The 18,096-nt window shown below is 48.9% G+C and overlaps 1 protein-coding gene across 1 annotated transcript in view; it reads left to right on the top strand.

Annotated features, from left to right (window-relative positions):
- Positions 1-18,096, top strand: part of CALB2 (calbindin 2) — a 110,297-nt gene that overhangs the window by 80,765 nt on the left and 11,436 nt on the right. The window contains exons 7-8 of the mRNA XM_063437621.1: positions 4,389-4,444; positions 10,446-10,485. Coding sequence (XP_063293691.1) covers positions 4,389-4,444; positions 10,446-10,485 — 96 coding nt within the window. The remainder of the gene's footprint in view (positions 1-4,388; positions 4,445-10,445; positions 10,486-18,096) is intronic.

Here is an 18,096-nt window from a genome sequence, read left to right as displayed (position 1 = left end):
GGTTCGTGAGATATGGGGTTCCAAAGATTTGACCGACCGCATGGGTAAAGTATCCGAAAACAGTTCCATGCATTTTGGCCCTGCGGTCGGTCACAAACAAGTGAATGAAACAGGCGAATTGCCTGTGTTATAGAGCCTGGAGAGGGTTTGAATGAATTCCCTTGTTTGTGGGGTTCTTTCTACCGAACGGCGGGTCATTCGGTAGTTTCCATACGAATTTCTGGAAGTATGGAGGTCTCAGCGGTGTTTGCCTAGTCAAGTGTCCGATTTTAGTTCCAGACACTCGACGGCAAAACACCGCTGTTCGGTAGTTTAAGATGGCCGCCGCCACGTGTTTGTTTCCCGAATGGCGGCCACCCAGAGGACAAAGGATACATTACACTGATTGCCAATTACCCGTTTGCAACATTGTTGCAAACTGTAATTGGAGGCACACTTATTCCTGGGTGGTCTGGTTGTTCGGTAGTTTCACTCAATACAATGAATGGAGTGATTCTACCGAACAATCAGATGAAGGCTGCATATATATATAACCCAGGTAACTGCATACAACAATACATACATGACATTAAAGTATTAAAGGCAGGATTACTGTACTACGCTCCACAGTCTTAAAGGTACAGTAGTCCCAAAAGTTCCAATATGTCCATCGCTGCTTTTAAAGGGCCAGCAGCAGCAATACAAATTATTACCTGCCCAAATATAGTTTCTAAAGTGCAACACGTCCAGGGGCCATAGTCAGCGGGCAGGAGGCCAGCAGCCAGGCCTCTCCAGTTCACAGTGGCGAAGCTGGTTTCGCCACATTTCTCCCCTTTGCCAATTAGACTAACAGGGTACCTGACTTTCTGCCGGTCAGTGCCCTGGTTAGTCCAGCAACCCACCCACGAAACAGAAATAACAGAGCAGCCCACCCACACTAACCGGTTACTACATCTGGGTGAGGAAGGATTTTGTCCAAGTTCTGGTGTTTCACCACTGCTGGGTGGGAGACGGGTAGGCTGCCTTGGTGGGTTGCTGAGGGGGCAGAGACCAGCGGTACTCTGTCCTGTTGCCAGCACTACCACGGGAGTAGTCTGGTGGGCGTCTGGTTGCTGGAGACTGGCTGTCTCCCCTTTAGGTGCACAGCTCGACTGCTGGAGGGGGAGACCGACTGTCTCCCCTTTGGATCCATCACACTGAGGCTGGGGAACAGGACCGACCGTCCCTATCCCTTGTGCTGTAAGTGCAGAGACTACGGTCCCATCTGCACAGTTGTGGGGCTTAACATCTCCCCTTGGTGGGTTAGGTTGCCGTGGGAGAGAGGGTGTAACAAGTTCCTCTCTCTGGATGGCAAACTGCCGCTGGGGAGAAAGGATGGCACCTTCTGCTCCCTGGGGTACACACTGCCGCTGGGGAGGAAGGACGACACCATCAGCTCCCTGGGGTACACACTGCCGCTGGGGAGGAAGGATTGCACCTTCTGCTCCCTGAGACACACCCTGCCGCTGGGGAGGGAGGACACGGCTCTCCTCTCCCTTTACTTCACACTGCCTTCCAGGCACATCACTTTGCTGCTGGGGGGCAGGAACAACAACCTCTGCCCCCTGTAACTCAGCCTGCCGCTGGGGAGGAAGGACGACACCTTCATCTCCCTGGGGTGTACGCTGCCACTGGGGAGGAAGGACGACACCTTCATCTCCCTGGGGTGTACGCTGCCACTGGGGAGGAAGGACGACACCTTCATCTCCCTGGGGTACACACTGCCGCTGGGGAGGGAGGACGCTGCTCTCCTCTCCCTTCACTTTACACTGCCCTCCCGGCACATCACTTTGCTGCTGGGGGGCAGGAACAACAACCTCTGCCCCCTGTAACTCAGCCTGCCGTTGGGGAGGATGGACGACACCATCAGCTCTCGGAGACACACACTGCCGCTGGGGAGGGAGGACGCTGCTCTCCTCTCCCTTTACTTCACACTGCCTTCCTGGCACATCACTTTTCTGCTGGGGGGCAGGAACAACAACCTCTGCCCCCTGTAACTCAGCCTGCCGCTGGGGAGGAAGGACGACACCTTCATCTCCCTGGGACACACACTGCCGCTGGGGAGGAAGGACGGCACCTTCAGCTCCCTGAGATACAATCTGCCGCTGGGGAGGAAGGACGACACTTTTAGCTCCCTGGGACTTACTCTGCCGCTGGGGAGGATGGACGACACCATCAGCTCCCTGGGTTACACACTGCCGCTGGGGATCTGGGCCGACTGCCCAGCATCCCTGTAGGGCCGGTAGAGAGACCTCGGTCCCATCTCCACCTGCCTGTTGTGGTTCCTCACAGGACCAATCTATGAGGACCCCTACTTCGGGTTCTTCCTGCCGCCTCGGGGGAGGGCGGCTAACCTCCTCGGATGCAGCCTCTACTCTGCTGCTGTACCACTCTTCCTGCTCATCATACTCTTCGTCCATCTTTGAGTTTTGCTCAGCCATGACCTGGTTCCAGATCCCCTGGAATGTGTCCATGGATATATAACCCCCATACTGGGCCACTTGCTGCCTCACCTTGGCCATAAAATCATCTTCAGCGTCAGAGCCTTCCATACTTGTCTGCTCCAAGTCGCTGGATACCTCTGCTGCCAGGGGCGCTGCACGAATGCTAACGTTGCCCTCAATTTGTAACTCCAAGGAATTGGTGTTCTGTAGCTGTCCTTCTGGTTGTAGGAACGATCCCGCCGCTTGCCACCAATTGTAACGGACCGTTTCAGCATACAAGGGGAAAAATGCGTTTAGGCGATAATCCCCTTTTCCATAGACAGGCACAGCTACTGCAGAACATCAGAACTCACGAGCTGGATACGAAATAACACTCCGAACTGGAACAGCTGAACAAGAAAAGCATACAATCGGCTTACACTCTTGGCAGTCAGCTTACAATCCAATCTCCCCCAAGAACGAGACGACACTTCATTTTGAGGGTTAAGCAGGAACTCAAGACTGGGACACCCAGTCTGGCTTTTATTACCAACAAGTACATACAGGACACTCCCAGGGGGAGGATGAAATTAACCAATCACATGGATGTACCTCCCACACATTTCCTCCCCTTAGATTAACACTTAACACAATTATACTGTACACCTTTTTCCCCAATTCCTGGATGTACCCCAAAAACAGGGGGTACACCTTTAAATCCAGCATCGCTGGATAGCCCTTATTCAGGGGGACAACATATCCAAAGTTCAAGTAATTCGGATGAATGGTTCGTGAGATATGGGGTTCCAAAGATTTGACCGACCGCATGGGTAAAGTATCCGAAAACAGTTCCATGCATTTTGGCCCTGCGGTCGGTCACAAACAAGGGAATGAAAACAGGCGAATTGCCTGTGTTATAGAGCCTGGAGAGGGTTTGAATGAATTCCCTTGTTTATGGGGCTCTTTCTACCGAACGGCGGGTCATTCGGTAGTTTCCATACGAATTTCTGGAAGTATGGAGGTCTCAGCGGTGTTTGCCTAGTCAAGTGTCCGATTTTAGTTCCAGACACTCGACGGCAAAACACCGCTGTTCGGTAGTTTAAGATGGCCGCCGCCACGTGTTTGTTTCCCGAATGGCGGCCACCCAGAGGACAAAGGATACATTACACTGATTGCCAATTACCCGTTTGCAACATTGTTGCAAACTGTAATTGGAGGCACACTTATTCCTGGGTGGTCTGGTTGTTCGGTAGTTTCCTCAATACAATGAATGGAGTGATTCTACCGAACAATCAGATGAAGGCTGCATATATATATAACCCAGGTAACTGCATACAACAATACATACATGACATTAAAGTATTAAAGGCAGGATTACTGTACTACGCTCCACAGTCTTAAAGGTACAGTAGTCCCAAAAGTTCCAATATGTCCATCGCTGCTTTTAAAGGGCCAGCAGCAGCAATACAAATTATTACCTGCCCAAATATAGTTTCTAAAGTGCAACACGTCCAGGGGCCATAGTCAGCGGGCAGGAGGCCAGCAGCCAGGCCTCTCCAGTTCACAGTGGCGAAGCTGGTTTCGCCACAGTACACATAGTGTATACACAGCGTGGTAGAATCCTAGTGAGTACACATAGTGTATACACAGCGTGGTAGAATCCTAGTGAGTACACATAGTGTATACACAGCGTGGTAGAATCATAGTGAGTACACATAGTGTATACACAGCGTGCCAGAATCCTAGTGAGTACACATGGTGTATACACAGCGTGCTAGAATGAGATGAAGCAGAGATACACTCTGAACCACTAAAGCACTTTAGTTTGCTGAAATGTTTTATGTGTGAAGAGTGTGTCCTCTTTTACGCACTAACATTTTTTTGTAATATAGGACTTATGGCAGGTCCTGACCCAGTGAGCTGACACTCTGTGCCCTTGTTTTGCAGCTTCGCATGTTTGACCTGAACGGTGATGGGAAATTGTGCTTATCTGAGATGTCAAGGTAATAAAGGGCCACACTTTAGGTTAAAGAAGGGGCCACAGTATTAGTAATGACTGAACTCCTGTGTGGTTAGGAAATAGTTAAACATGTCTCCAACACTATCCCTTAGCCTAGACATCCATTAGCATTGTGCCCCTGTAGAGATGTCGCATGCATGGCTGGATTTCGCCACGGCCTCGGGGGAGCAGGCAGGAGTGGGTGGCATGGTTGGTGGAGAGATCAAACATCTCCTTCATGGGCCAGCCTGTTCTCTTCCTGTGTGGCTGAGTGTGATGGGGGAGAGTTCTTTGGCCGGCTCCTGCAGGGGAAGGCATTGACTAGAGAGGTGCTCTGATACATTTCCCGGCCCCTGTCAGAAGGAGCTGTCTGCATCCACAGGTATCAGGATTCCCCCCGTCTGGCCCAAGGTAAGCCTCAGAGAGGGGGGGGATAAACTTTAGTTTTTGCTTTGTCATTTAAAATTAAAATGTTTTTTTCTTTTCTTAAATAGAACAGTAAACGTAGCCCCTACTTCCCAGTACAGTCACTACAGGGGCACTAGTGTGGTGACACTCCTGGCCTTCCCAGTACAGCTATTGTCACCTCACTACAGCCCCTATTCCCCCCCCCCCCCCAACTATAGAGCCTATCACCCCACTACAGCCCCTGTCACTCCATAGTTACTATCCACCCCTGTGTCACTATACCCCACTCCCTCTAGCATGTAAACTCACTGAGCAGGACCCTCAATCCCTCTGTTACTGTCACTATACCCCACTCCCTCTAACATGTAAGCTCACTGAGCAGGGCCTCAATCCCTCTGTTACTGTCACTATACCCCACTCCCTCTAACATGTAAGCTCACTGAGCAGGGCCCTCAATCCCTCTGTTACTGTCACTATACCCCACTCCCTCTAACATGTAAACTCACTGAGCAGGACTTCAATCCCTCTGTTACTGTGTCACTATACCCCACTCCCTCTAGCATGTAAACTCACTGAGCAGGACCCTCAATCCCTCTGTTACTGTCACTATACCCCACTTCCTCTAACATGTAAACTCACTGAGCAGGGCCCTCAATCCCTCTGTTACTGTGTCACTATACCCCACTTCCTCTAGCATGTAAGCTCACTGAGCAGGACTTCAATCCCTCTGTTACTGTGTCACTATACCCCACTCCCTCTAGCATGTAAACTCACTGAGCAGGACCCTCAATCCCTCTGTTACTGTCACTATACCCCACTCCCTCTAACATGTAAGCTCACTGAGCAGGGCCCTCAATCCCTCTGTTACTGTCACTATACCCCACTTCCTCTAACATGTAAACTCACTGAGCAGGGCCCTCAATCCCTCTGTTACTGTGTCACTATACCCCACTTCCTCTAGCATGTAAGCTCACTGAGCAGGGCCCTCAATCCCTCTGTTACTGTGTCACTATACCCCACTCCCTCTAACATGTAAGCTCACTGAGCAGGGCCCTCAATCCCTCTGTTACTGTGTCACTATACCCCACTCCCTCTAACATGTAAGCTCACTGAGCAGGCAGGAGTGGGTGGCATGGTTGGTGGGGAGATCAAACATCTCCTTCATGGGCCAGCCTGTTCTCTTCCTGTGTGGCTGAGTGTGATGGGGGAGAGTTCTTTGGCCGGCTCCTGCAGGGGAAGGCATTGACTAGAGAGGTGCTCTGATACATTTCCCGGCCCCTGTCAGAAGGAGCTGTCTGCATCCACAGGTATCAGGATTCCCCCCTGTCTGGCCCAAGGTAAGCCTCAGAGAGGGGGGGGATAAACTTTAGTTTTTGCTTTGTCATTTAAAATTAAAATGTTTTTTTCTTTTCTTAAATAGAACAGTAAACGTAGCCCCTACTTCCCAGTACAGTCACTACAGGGGCACTAGTGTGGTGACACTCCTGGCCTTCCCAGTACAGCTATTGTCACCTCACTACAGCCCCTATTCCCCCCCCCCCAACTATAGAGCCTATCACCCCACTACAGCCCCTGTCACTCCATAGTTACTATCCACCCCTGTGTCACTATACCCCACTCCCTCTAGCATGTAAACTCACTGAGCAGGACCCTCAATCCCTCTGTTACTGTCACTATACCCCACTCCCTCTAACATGTAAGCTCACTGAGCAGGGCCCTCAATCCCTCTGTTACTGTCACTATACCCCACTCCCTCTAACATGTAAACTCACTGAGCAGGACTTCAATCCCTCTGTTACTGTGTCACTATACCCCACTCCCTCTAGCATGTAAACTCACTGAGCAGGACCCTCAATCCCTCTGTTACTGTCACTATACCCCACTCCCTCTAACATGTAAGCTCACTGAGCAGGGCCCTCAATCCCTCTGTTACTGTCACTATACCCCACTTCCTCTAACATGTAAACTCACTGAGCAGGGCCCTCAATCCCTCTGTTACTGTGTCACTATACCCCACTTCCTCTAGCATGTAAGCTCACTGAGCAGGGCCCTCAATCCCTCTGTTACTGTGTCACTATACCCCACTCCCTCTAACATGTAAGCTCACTGAGCAGGGCCCTCAATCCCTCTGTTACTGTGTCACTATACCCCACTCCCTCTAACATGTAAGCTCACTGAGCAGGCCCTCAATCCCTCTGTTACTGTGTCACTATACCCCACTCCCTCTAACATGTAAACTCACTGAGCAGGCCCTCAATCCCTCTGTTACTGTGTCACTATACCCCACTCCCTCTAACATGTAAACTCACTGAGCAGGGCCTCAACCCCTCTGTTACTATCACTATACCCCACTCCCTCTAACATGTGAACTCACTGAGCAGGGCCTCAATCCCTCTGTTACTGTGTCACTATACCCCACTCCCTCTAACATGTAAACTCACTGAGCAGGCCCTCAATCCCTCTGTTACTATCACTATACCCCACTCCCTCTAACATGTAAACTCACTGAGCAGGGCCCTCAATCCCTCTGTTACTGTGTCACTATACCACACTCCCTCTAACATGTAAACTCACTGAGCAGGGCCTCAATCCCTCTGTTACTGTGTCACTATACCCCACTCCCTCTAGCATGTAAACTCACTGAGCAGGACCCTCAATCCCTCTGTTACTGTGTCACTATACCCCACTCCCTCTAACATGTAAGCTCACTGAGCAGGGCCCTCAATCCCTCTGTTACTGTCACTATACCCCACTTCCTCTAACATGTAAACTCACTGAGCAGGGCCCTCAATCCCTCTGTTACTGTGTCACTATACCCCACTTCCTCTAGCATGTAAGCTCACTGAGCAGGGCCCTCAATCCCTCTGTTACTGTGTCACTATACCCCACTCCCTCTAACATGTAAGCTCACTGAGCAGGGCCCTCAATCCCTCTGTTACTGTGTCACTATACCCCACTCCCTCTAACATGTAAGCTCACTGAGCAGGCCCTCAATCCCTCTGTTACTGTGTCACTATACCCCACTCCCTCTAACATGTAAACTCACTGAGCAGGCCCTCAATCCCTCTGTTACTGTGTCACTATACCCCACTCCCTCTAACATGTAAACTCACTGAGCAGGGCCTCAACCCCTCTGTTACTATCACTATACCCCACTCCCTCTAACATGTGAACTCACTGAGCAGGGCCTCAATCCCTCTGTTACTGTGTCACTATACCCCACTCCCTCTAACATGTAAACTCACTGAGCAGGCCCTCAATCCCTCTGTTACTATCACTATACCCCACTCCCTCTAACATGTAAACTCACTGAGCAGGGCCCTCAATCCCTCTGTTACTGTGTCACTATACCACACTCCCTCTAACATGTAAACTCACTGAGCAGGGCCTCAATCCCTCTGTTACTGTGTCACTATACCCCACTCCCTCTAACATGTAAACTCACTGAGCAGGGCCTCAATCCCTCTGTTACTGTGTCACTATACCCCACTCCCTCTAACATGTAAACTCACTGAGCAGGCCCTCAATCCCTCTGTTACTGTGTCACTATACCCCACTCCCTCTAACATGTAAACTCACTGAGCAGGCCCTCAATCCCTCTGTTACTATCACTATACCCCACTCCCTCTAACATGTAAACTCACTGAGCAGGGCCCTCAATCCCTCTGTTACTGTCACTATACCCCACTCCCTCTAACATGTAAACTCACTGAGCAGGCCCTCAATCACTCTGTTACTGTGTCACTATACCCCACTCCTTCTAACATGTAAACTCACTGAGCGGGGCCTCAATCCCTCTGTTACTGTGCCACTATACCCCACTCCCTCTAACATGTAAACTCACTGAGCAGGCCCTCAATCCCTCTGTTACTGTCACTATACCCCACTCCCTCTAACATGTAAACTCACTGAGCAGGGCCCTCAATCCCTCTGTTACTGTCACTATACCCCACTCCCTCTAACATGTAAACTCACTGAGCAGGGCCTCAATCCCTCTGTTACTGTGTCACTATACCCCACTCCCTCTAACATGTAAACTCACTGAGCGGGGCCTCAATCCCTCTGTTACTGTGTCACTATACCCCACTCCCTCTAACATGTAAACTCACTGAGCAGGGCCCTCAATCCCTCTGTTACTGTGTCACTATACCCCGCTCCCTCTTACATGTAACCTCACTGAGCAGGGCCCTCAATCCCTCTGTTACTGTGTCACTATACCCCACTCCCTGTAACATGTAAACTCACTGAGCGGGGCCTCAATCCCTCTGTTACTGTGTCACTATACCCCACTCCCTCTAACATGTAAACTCACTGAGCAGGGCCCTCAATCCCTCTGTTACTGTGTCACCATACCCCGCTCCCTCTAACATGTAACCTCACTGAGCAGGGCCTCAATCCCTCTGTTACTGTCACTATAACCCACTCCCTCTAACATGTAAACTCACTGAGCAGGCCCTCAATCCCTCTGTTACTGTGTCACTATACCCCACTCCCTCTAACATGTAAGCTCACTGAGCAGGCCCTCAATCCCTCTGTTACTGTGTCACTATACCCCACTCCCTCTAACATGTAAACTCACTGAGCAGGGCCCTCAATCCCTCTGTTACTGTGTCACTATACCCCACTCCCTCTAACATGTAAACTCACTGAGCAGGGCCCTCAATCCCTCTGTTACTGTGTCACTATACCCCACTCCCTCTAACATGTAAACTCCCTGAGCAGGGCCCTCAATCCCTCTGTTACTGTGTCACTATACCCCGCTCCCTCTTACATGTAACCTCACTGAGCAGGGCCCTCAATCCCTCTGTTACTGTGTCACTATACCCCACTCCCTGTAACATGTAAACTCACTGAGCGGGGCCTCAATCCCTCTGTTACTGTGTCACTATACCCCACTCCCTCTAACATGTAAACTCACTGAGCAGGGCCCTCAATCCCTCTGTTACTGTGTCACCATACCCCGCTCCCTCTAACATGTAACCTCACTGAGCAGGGCCTCAATCCCTCTGTTACTGTCACTATAACCCACTCCCTCTAACATGTAAACTCACTGAGCAGGCCCTCAATCCCTCTGTTACTGTGTCACTATACCCCACTCCCTCTAACATGTAAACTCACTGAGCAGGGCCCTCAATCCCTCTGTTACTGTGTCACTATACCCCACTCCCTCTAACATGTAAACTCACTGAGCAGGGCCCTCAATCCCTCTGTTACTGTGTCACTATACCCCACTCCCTCTAACATGTAAACTCACTGAGCAGGGCCTCAATCCCTCTGTTTTTGTGCATCAAACTTGTTTGGTAACAAATACATGTCTGTTAGTCCACCCATTGTACAGCGCTACAGAACTTGTTGGTGTATTACAAATAACAATAACACAGAGTTTGGTTCTATTCATTTCTCTGTACATGTCTGATTGTGCATGCTTTAAGAAGTTGTCCTGAACACATTACTGCAGTGGAGGTAAATGTATGTGTTTTTCACGTTATTCACCTCAGCAAATAAAGTTTCAGTTCCGCTTTATAAAATGTTACTATTTTTTTTTCTTTAAATGGAAAGAAATTGAGAATGAAGGGATTACTTGTGTTTGGTTACAGGTTGCTTCCCGTGCAAGAGAATTTCTTGCTGAAATTTCAGGTAAGTGTATTTTGTGTTAATATATGAGAATCTCAGAAAACAGAGTGTGAGCGACATGTACATATCTCCTACACATGATAGCCTTTTAAGAAACAAGCCCATTGTAACAGTTACCTCCCACACATCCCCTCCCCTCAGTGTGACACTTAATCCCATTATACATACTGTACTTTCCCCCGAGTTCTGAATGTACCCTAAAACAAGTAGTGACAATAATACTGGGGGTACCCCCTGGTACCCCTGATCTGGGTGACTAACATATCCAAAATTCACCCAGTTTGAACCAGGGGTTCGGGAGTTAGGTGGAGGGGGTAATTTGACCAACCGCACACGAGGTGGTATCCGAAAAGGGTTCCATGTGTTTTGGCCCTGCGGTCGGTCTTCGTTCGGGAGGTAAAACACACATAAAATACTGCCATCCACCATTAACCTTGCATTCGTATGAATCCCCTTGTTCGGTACTTTGAACTTACCGAACGGGAGGCTGATTAGTCTCCCCGTTCAGGAGTTACGGAGCCCTGGAGGTCTCAGCGGTGTTCGGGTAATCAAGTGTCCGTTTTGAGTTCCAGACACTCGACGACCAAACACCGCTGAGATTTTCGTGCGTAAGATTGCCGCTGCCACGTGTTCGTATACCAAACGGCGGCCACCCAGATACATCAATAAAGTACCGATTAACTTGCGGTTAGAGAAGTGTGAACGCTTAATAAGGTACACACTTCTCTCTGGGGTGGTCTATTGGTTCGGTAGTTTACATTCGTTTGGAGTACGGATGGAAACTACCGAACAATCATACGAATCCCACATACATTTTAACCATAGAAATAGAATTGCACGAATTGCAATATTATTAGTCTTTTATTACAGCCCTGGTACCATCTGCTACATCCATAATTAATTAAATGGTACTCCAAAATCAGACACAGCACACAGAGACAGATTGAGCCTGCTAGCAGTAGTAGTTACAGTACACAGAGACAGACTGAGCCTGCTAGCAGTAGTAGTTACAGTACACAGAGACAGACTGAGCCTGCTAGCAGTAGTAGTTACAGTACACAGAGACAGGCTGAGCCTGCTAGCAGTAGTAGTTACAGTACACAGAGACAGACTGAGCCTGCTAGCAGTAGTAGTTACAGTACACAGACAGACTGAGCCTGCTAGCAGTAGTAGTTACAGTACACAGACAGACTGAGCCTGCTAGCAGTAGTAGTTACAGTACACAGAGACAGACTGAGCCTGCTAGCAGTAGTAGTTACAGTACACAGAGACAGACTGAGCCTGCTAGCAGTAGTAGTTACAGTACAGAGACAGACTGAGCATGCTAGCGGTAGTAGTTACAGTACACAGAGACAGACTGAGCCTGCTAGCAGTAGTAGTTACAGTACACAGAGACAGACTGAGCCTGCTAGCAGTAGTAGTTACAGTACACAGAGACAGACTGAGCCTGCTAGCAGTAGTAGTTACAGTACAGAGACAGACTGAGCATGCTAGCGGTAGTAGTTACAGTACACAGAGACAGACTGAGCCTGCTAGCAGTAGTAGTTACAGTACACAGAGACAGACTGAGCCTGCTAGCAGTAGTAGTTACAGTACACAGAGACAGACTGAGCCTGCTAGCAGTAGTAGTTACAGTACAGAGACAGACTGAGCATGCTAGCGGTAGTAGTTACAGTACACAGAGACATACTGAGCCTGCTAGCAGTAGTAGTTACAGTACACAGACAGACTGAGCCTGCTAGCAGTAGTAGTTACAGTACACAGAGACAGACTGAGCATGCTAGCGGTAGTAGTTACAGTACACAGAGACAGACTGAGCCTGCTAGCGGTAGTAGTTACAGTACACAGAGACAGACTGAGCCTGCTAGCGGTAGTAGTTACAGTGAACAGAGACAGACTGAGCCTGCTAGCAGTAGTAGTTACAGTACACACAGACAGACTGAGCCTGCTAGCAGTAGTAGTTACAGTACACAGACTGAGCCTGCTAGCAGTAGTAGTTACAGTACACAGAGACAGACTGAGCCTGCTCGCAGTAGTAGTTACAGTACACAGAGACAGACTGAGCCTTCCAGCAGTAGTAGTTACAGTACACAGAGACAGAATGAGCCTGCTAGCAGTAGTAGTTACAGTACACAGAGACAGACTGAGCCTTCCAGCAGTAGTAGTTACAGTACACAGAGACAGACTGAGCCTGCTAGCAGTAGTAGTTACAGTACACACAGACAGACTGAGCATGCTAGCAGTAGTAGTTACAGTACACAGAGACAGACTGAGCATGCTAGCAGTAGTAGTTACAGTACACACAGACAGGCTGAGCCTGCTAGCAGTAGTAGTTACAGTACACAGAGACAGACTGAGCCTGCTAGCAGTAGTAGTTACAGTACACAGAGACTGACTGAGCCTGCTAGCAGTAGTAGTTACAGTATGCAGAGACAGACTGAGCCTGCTAGCGGTAGTAGTTACAGTACACAGAGATAGGCTAAGCCTGCTAGCAGTAGTAGTTACAGTACACAGACAGACTGAGCCTGCTAGCAGTAGTAGTTACAGTACACAGACAGACTGAGCCTGCTAGCAGTAGTAGTTACATTACACAGAGACAGACTGAGCCTGCTAGCAGTAGTAGTTACAGTACACAGAGACAGACTGAGCCTGCTAGCAGTAGTAGTTACAGTACAGAGACAGACTGAGCCTGCTAGCAGTAGTAGTTACAGTACACAGACAGACTGAGCCTGCTAGCAGTAGTAGTTACAGTACACAGAGACAGACTGAGCCTGCTAGCAGTAGTAGTTACAGTACACAGAGACAGACTGAGCCTGCTAGCAGTAGTAGTTACAGTACACAGAGACAGACTGAGCCTGCTAGCAGTAGTAGTTACAGTACACAGAGACAGACTGAGCCTGCTAGCAGTAGTAGTTACAGTACACAGAGACAGACTGAGCCTGCTAGCAGTAGTAGTTACAGTACACAGAGACAGACTGAGCCTGCTAGCAGTAGTAGTTACAGTACACAGAGACAGACTGAGCCTGCTAGCAGTAGTAGTTACAGTACAGAGACAGACTGAGCATGCTAGCGGTAGTAGTTACAGTACACAGAGACAGACTGAGCCTGCTAGCAGTAGTAGTTACAGTACACAGAGACAGACTGAGCATGCTAGCGGTAGTAGTTACAGTACACAGAGACAGACTGAGCATGCTAGCGGTAGTAGTTACAGTACACAGAGACAGACTGAGCATGCTAGCGGTAGTAGTTACAGTACACAGAGACAGACTGAGCCTGCTAGCGGTAGTAGTTACAGTGCACAGAGACAGACTGAGCCTGCTAGCAGTAGTAGTTACAGTACACAGACTGAGCCTGCTAGCAGTAGTAGTTACAGTACACACAGACAGACTGAGCCTGCTAGCAGTAGTAGTTACAGTACACAGACTGAGCCTTCCAGCAGTAGTAGTTACAGTACACAGAGACAGACTGAGCCTGCTCGCAGTAGTAGTTACAGTACACAGAGACAGACTGAGCCTTCCAGCAGTAGTAGTTACAGTACACAGAGACAGACTGAGCCTGCTCGCAGTAGTAGTTACAGTACACAGAGACAGACTGAGCCTTCCAGCAGTAGTAGTTACAGTACACAGAGACAGACTGAGCCTGCTAGCAGTAGTAGTTACAGTACACAGAGACAGACTGAGCCTTCCAGCAGTAGTAGTTACAGTACACAGAGACAGACTGAGCCTGCTAGCAGTAGTAGTTACAGTACACACAGACAGACTGAGCATGCTAGCAGTAGTAGTTACAGTACACAGAGACAGACTGAGCATGCTAGCAGTAGTAGTTACAGTACACACAGACAGGCTGAGCCTGCTAGCAGTAGTAGTTACAGTACACAGAGACAGACTGAGCCTGCTAGCAGTAGTAGTTACAGTACACAGAGACAGACTGAGCCTGCTAGCAGTAGTAGTTACAGTACACAGAGACAGACTGAGCCTGCTAGCAGTAGTAGTTACAGTACACAGAGACAGACTGAGCCTCCCAGCAGTAATAGTTACAGTACACAGAGATAGGCTAAGCATGCTAGTAGTAGTAGTTACAGTACACAGAGACTGACTGAGCCTGCTAGCAGTAGTAGTTACAGTATGCAGAGACAGACTGAGCCTGCTAGCGGTAGTAGTTACAGTACACAGAGACAGACTGAGCCTGCTAGCAGTAGTAGTTACAGTACACAGACAGACTGAGCCTGCTAGCAGTAGTAGTTACAGTACACAGACTGAGCCTGCTAGCAGTAGTAGTTACAGTACACACAGACAGACTGAGCCTGCTCGCAGTAGTAGTTACAGTACACAGAGACAGACTGAGCCTTCCAGCAGTAGTAGTTACAGTACACAGAGACAGACTGAGCCTGCTAGCAGTAGTAGTTACAGTACACAGACAGACTGAGCCTGCTAGCAGTAGTAGTTACAGTACACAGAGACAGACTGAGCCTGCTAGCAGTAGTAGTTACAGTACACAGAGACAGACTGAGCCTGCTAGCAGTAGTAGTTACAGTACAGAGACAGACTGAGCATGCTAGCGGTAGTAGTTACAGTACACAGAGACAGACTGAGCCTGCTAGCAGTAGTAGTTACAGTACACAGAGACAGACTGAGCCTGCTAGCAGTAGTAGTTACAGTACACAGAGACAGACTGAGCCTGCTAGCAGTAGTAGTTACAGTACAGAGACAGACTGAGCATGCTAGCGGTAGTAGTTACAGTACACAGAGACAGACTGAGCCTGCTAGCAGTAGTAGTTACAGTACACAGAGACAGACTGAGCCTGCTAGCAGTAGTAGTTACAGTACACAGAGACAGACTGAGCCTGCTAGCAGTAGTAGTTACAGTACAGAGACAGACTGAGCATGCTAGCGGTAGTAGTTACAGTACACAGAGACATACTGAGCCTGCTAGCAGTAGTAGTTACAGTACACAGACAGACTGAGCCTGCTAGCAGTAGTAGTTACAGTACACAGAGACAGACTGAGCATGCTAGCGGTAGTAGTTACAGTACACAGAGACAGACTGAGCCTGCTAGCGGTAGTAGTTACAGTACACAGAGACAGACTGAGCCTGCTAGCGGTAGTAGTTACAGTGCACAGAGACAGACTGAGCCTGCTAGCAGTAGTAGTTACAGTACACACAGACAGACTGAGCCTGCTAGCAGTAGTAGTTACAGTACACAGAGACAGACTGAGCCTGCTCGCAGTAGTAGTTACAGTACACAGAGACAGACTGAGCCTTCCAGCAGTAGTAGTTACAGTACACAGAGACAGAATGAGCCTGCTAGCAGTAGTAGTTACAGTACACAGAGACAGACTGAGCCTTCCAGCAGTAGTAGTTACAGTACACAGAGACAGACTGAGCCTGCTAGCAGTAGTAGTTACAGTACACACAGACAGACTGAGCATGCTAGCAGTAGTAGTTACAGTACACAGAGACAGACTGAGCATGCTAGCAGTAGTAGTTACAGTACACACAGACAGGCTGAGCCTGCTAGCAGTAGTAGTTACAGTACACAGAGACAGACTGAGCCTGCTAGCAGTAGTAGTTACAGTACACAGAGACAGACTGAGCCTGCTAGCAGTAGTAGTTACAGTACACACAGACAGACTGAGCCTGCTAGCAGTAGTAGTTACAGTACACACAGACAGACTGAGCATGCTAGCAGTAGTAGTTACAGTACACACAGACAGACTGAGCATGCTAGCAGTAGTAGTTACAGTACACAGACAGACTGAGCCTGCTAGCAGTAGTAGTTACAGTACACAGAGACTGACTGAGCCTGCTAGCAGTAGTAGTTACAGTATGCAGAGACAGACTGAGCCTGCTAGCGGTAGTAGTTACAGTACACAGAGATAGGCTAAGCCTGCTAGCAGTAGTAGTTACAGTACACAGACAGACTGAGCCTGCTAGCAGTAGTAGTTACAGTACACAGACAGACTGAGCCTGCTAGCAGTAGTAGTTACATTACACAGAGACAGACTGAGCCTGCTAGCAGTAGTAGTTACAGTACACAGAGACAGACTGAGCCTGCTAGCAGTAGTAGTTACAGTACAGAGACAGACTGAGCCTGCTAGCAGTAGTAGTTACAGTACACAGACAGACTGAGCCTGCTAGCAGTAGTAGTTACAGTACACAGAGACAGACTGAGCCTGCTAGCAGTAGTAGTTACAGTACACAGAGACAGACTGAGCCTGCTAGCAGTAGTAGTTACAGTACACAGAGACAGACTGAGCCTGCTAGCAGTAGTAGTTACAGTACACAGACAGACTGAGCCTGCTAGCAGTAGTAGTTACAGTATGCAGAGACAGACTGAGCCTGCTAGCGGTAGTAGTTACAGTACACAGAGACAGACTGAGCCTGCTAGCAGTAGTAGTTACAGTACACAGAGACTGACTGAGCCTGCTAGCAGTAGTAGTTACAGTATGCAGAGACAGACTGAGCCTGCTAGCGGTAGTAGTTACAGTACACAGAGACAGACTGAGCCTGCTAGCAGTAGTAGTTACAGTACACAGACAGACTGAGCCTGCTAGCAGTAGTAGTTACAGTACACAGACAGACTGAGCCTGCTAGCAGTAGTAGTTACAGTACACAGACAGACTGAGCCTGCTTGCAGTAGTAGTTACAGTACACAGAGACAGACTGAGCCTGCTAGCAGTAGTAGTTACAGTACACACAGACAGACTGAGCCTGCTAGCAGTAGTAGTTACAGTACACAGACAGACTGAGCCTGCTAGCAGTAGTAGTTACAGGACACAGAGACAGACTGAGCCTGCTAGCAGTAGTAGTTACAGTACACAGACAGACTGAGCCTGCTAGCAGTAGTAGTTACAGTACACAGAGACAGACTGAGCCTGCTAGCAGTAGTAGTTACAGTACACATAGATAGACTGAGCCTGCTAGCAGTAGTAGTTACAGTACACAGACAGACTGAGCCTGCTAGCAGTAGTAGTTACAGTACACATAGACAGACTGAGCCTGCTAGCAGTAGTAGTTACAGTACACAGACAGACTGAGCCTGCTAGCAGTAGTAGTTACAGTACACAGACTGAGCCTGCTAGCAGTAGTAGTTACAGTACACAGACTGAGTCTGCTAGCAGTAGTAGTTACAGTACACATAGACAGACTGAGCCTGCTAGCAGTAGTAGTTACAGTACACAGACTGAGCCTGCTAGCAGTAGTAGTTACAGTACACAGACTGAGCCTGCTAGCAGTAGTAGTTACAGTACAGAGACAGACTGAGCCTGCTAGCAGTAGTAGTTACAGTACAGAGACAGACTGAGCCTGCTAGCAGTAGTAGTTACAGTACACAGACTGAGCCTGCTAGCAGTAGTAGTTACAGTACACAGACTGAGCCTGCTAGCAGTAGTAGTTACAGTACACAGACTGAGCCTGCTAGCAGTAGTAGTTACAGTACACAGTAGAGAGCACACAGTAAATGGCTAGTTTAATTTGTATAAAAGTGTGAGGGTGATAAAGTATACAAACCTCTTCTGTAGTGGTTCCCCACCCCAACCTACCCCCAGAATCAAACACTTATTAAGCACAGAATTAACATTGGCCAGACCAGAACTTTGTACTGCAACACTGCAA

The sequence above is a fragment of the Pelobates fuscus genome, chromosome 12, assembly GCF_036172605.1.
Source record: "Pelobates fuscus isolate aPelFus1 chromosome 12, aPelFus1.pri, whole genome shotgun sequence".
NCBI classification, from domain to species: domain Eukaryota; kingdom Metazoa; phylum Chordata; class Amphibia; order Anura; family Pelobatidae; genus Pelobates; species Pelobates fuscus.
Note: the sequence above shows the minus strand (reverse complement) of the source record. Positions and strands in the feature narration are given on the sequence as shown.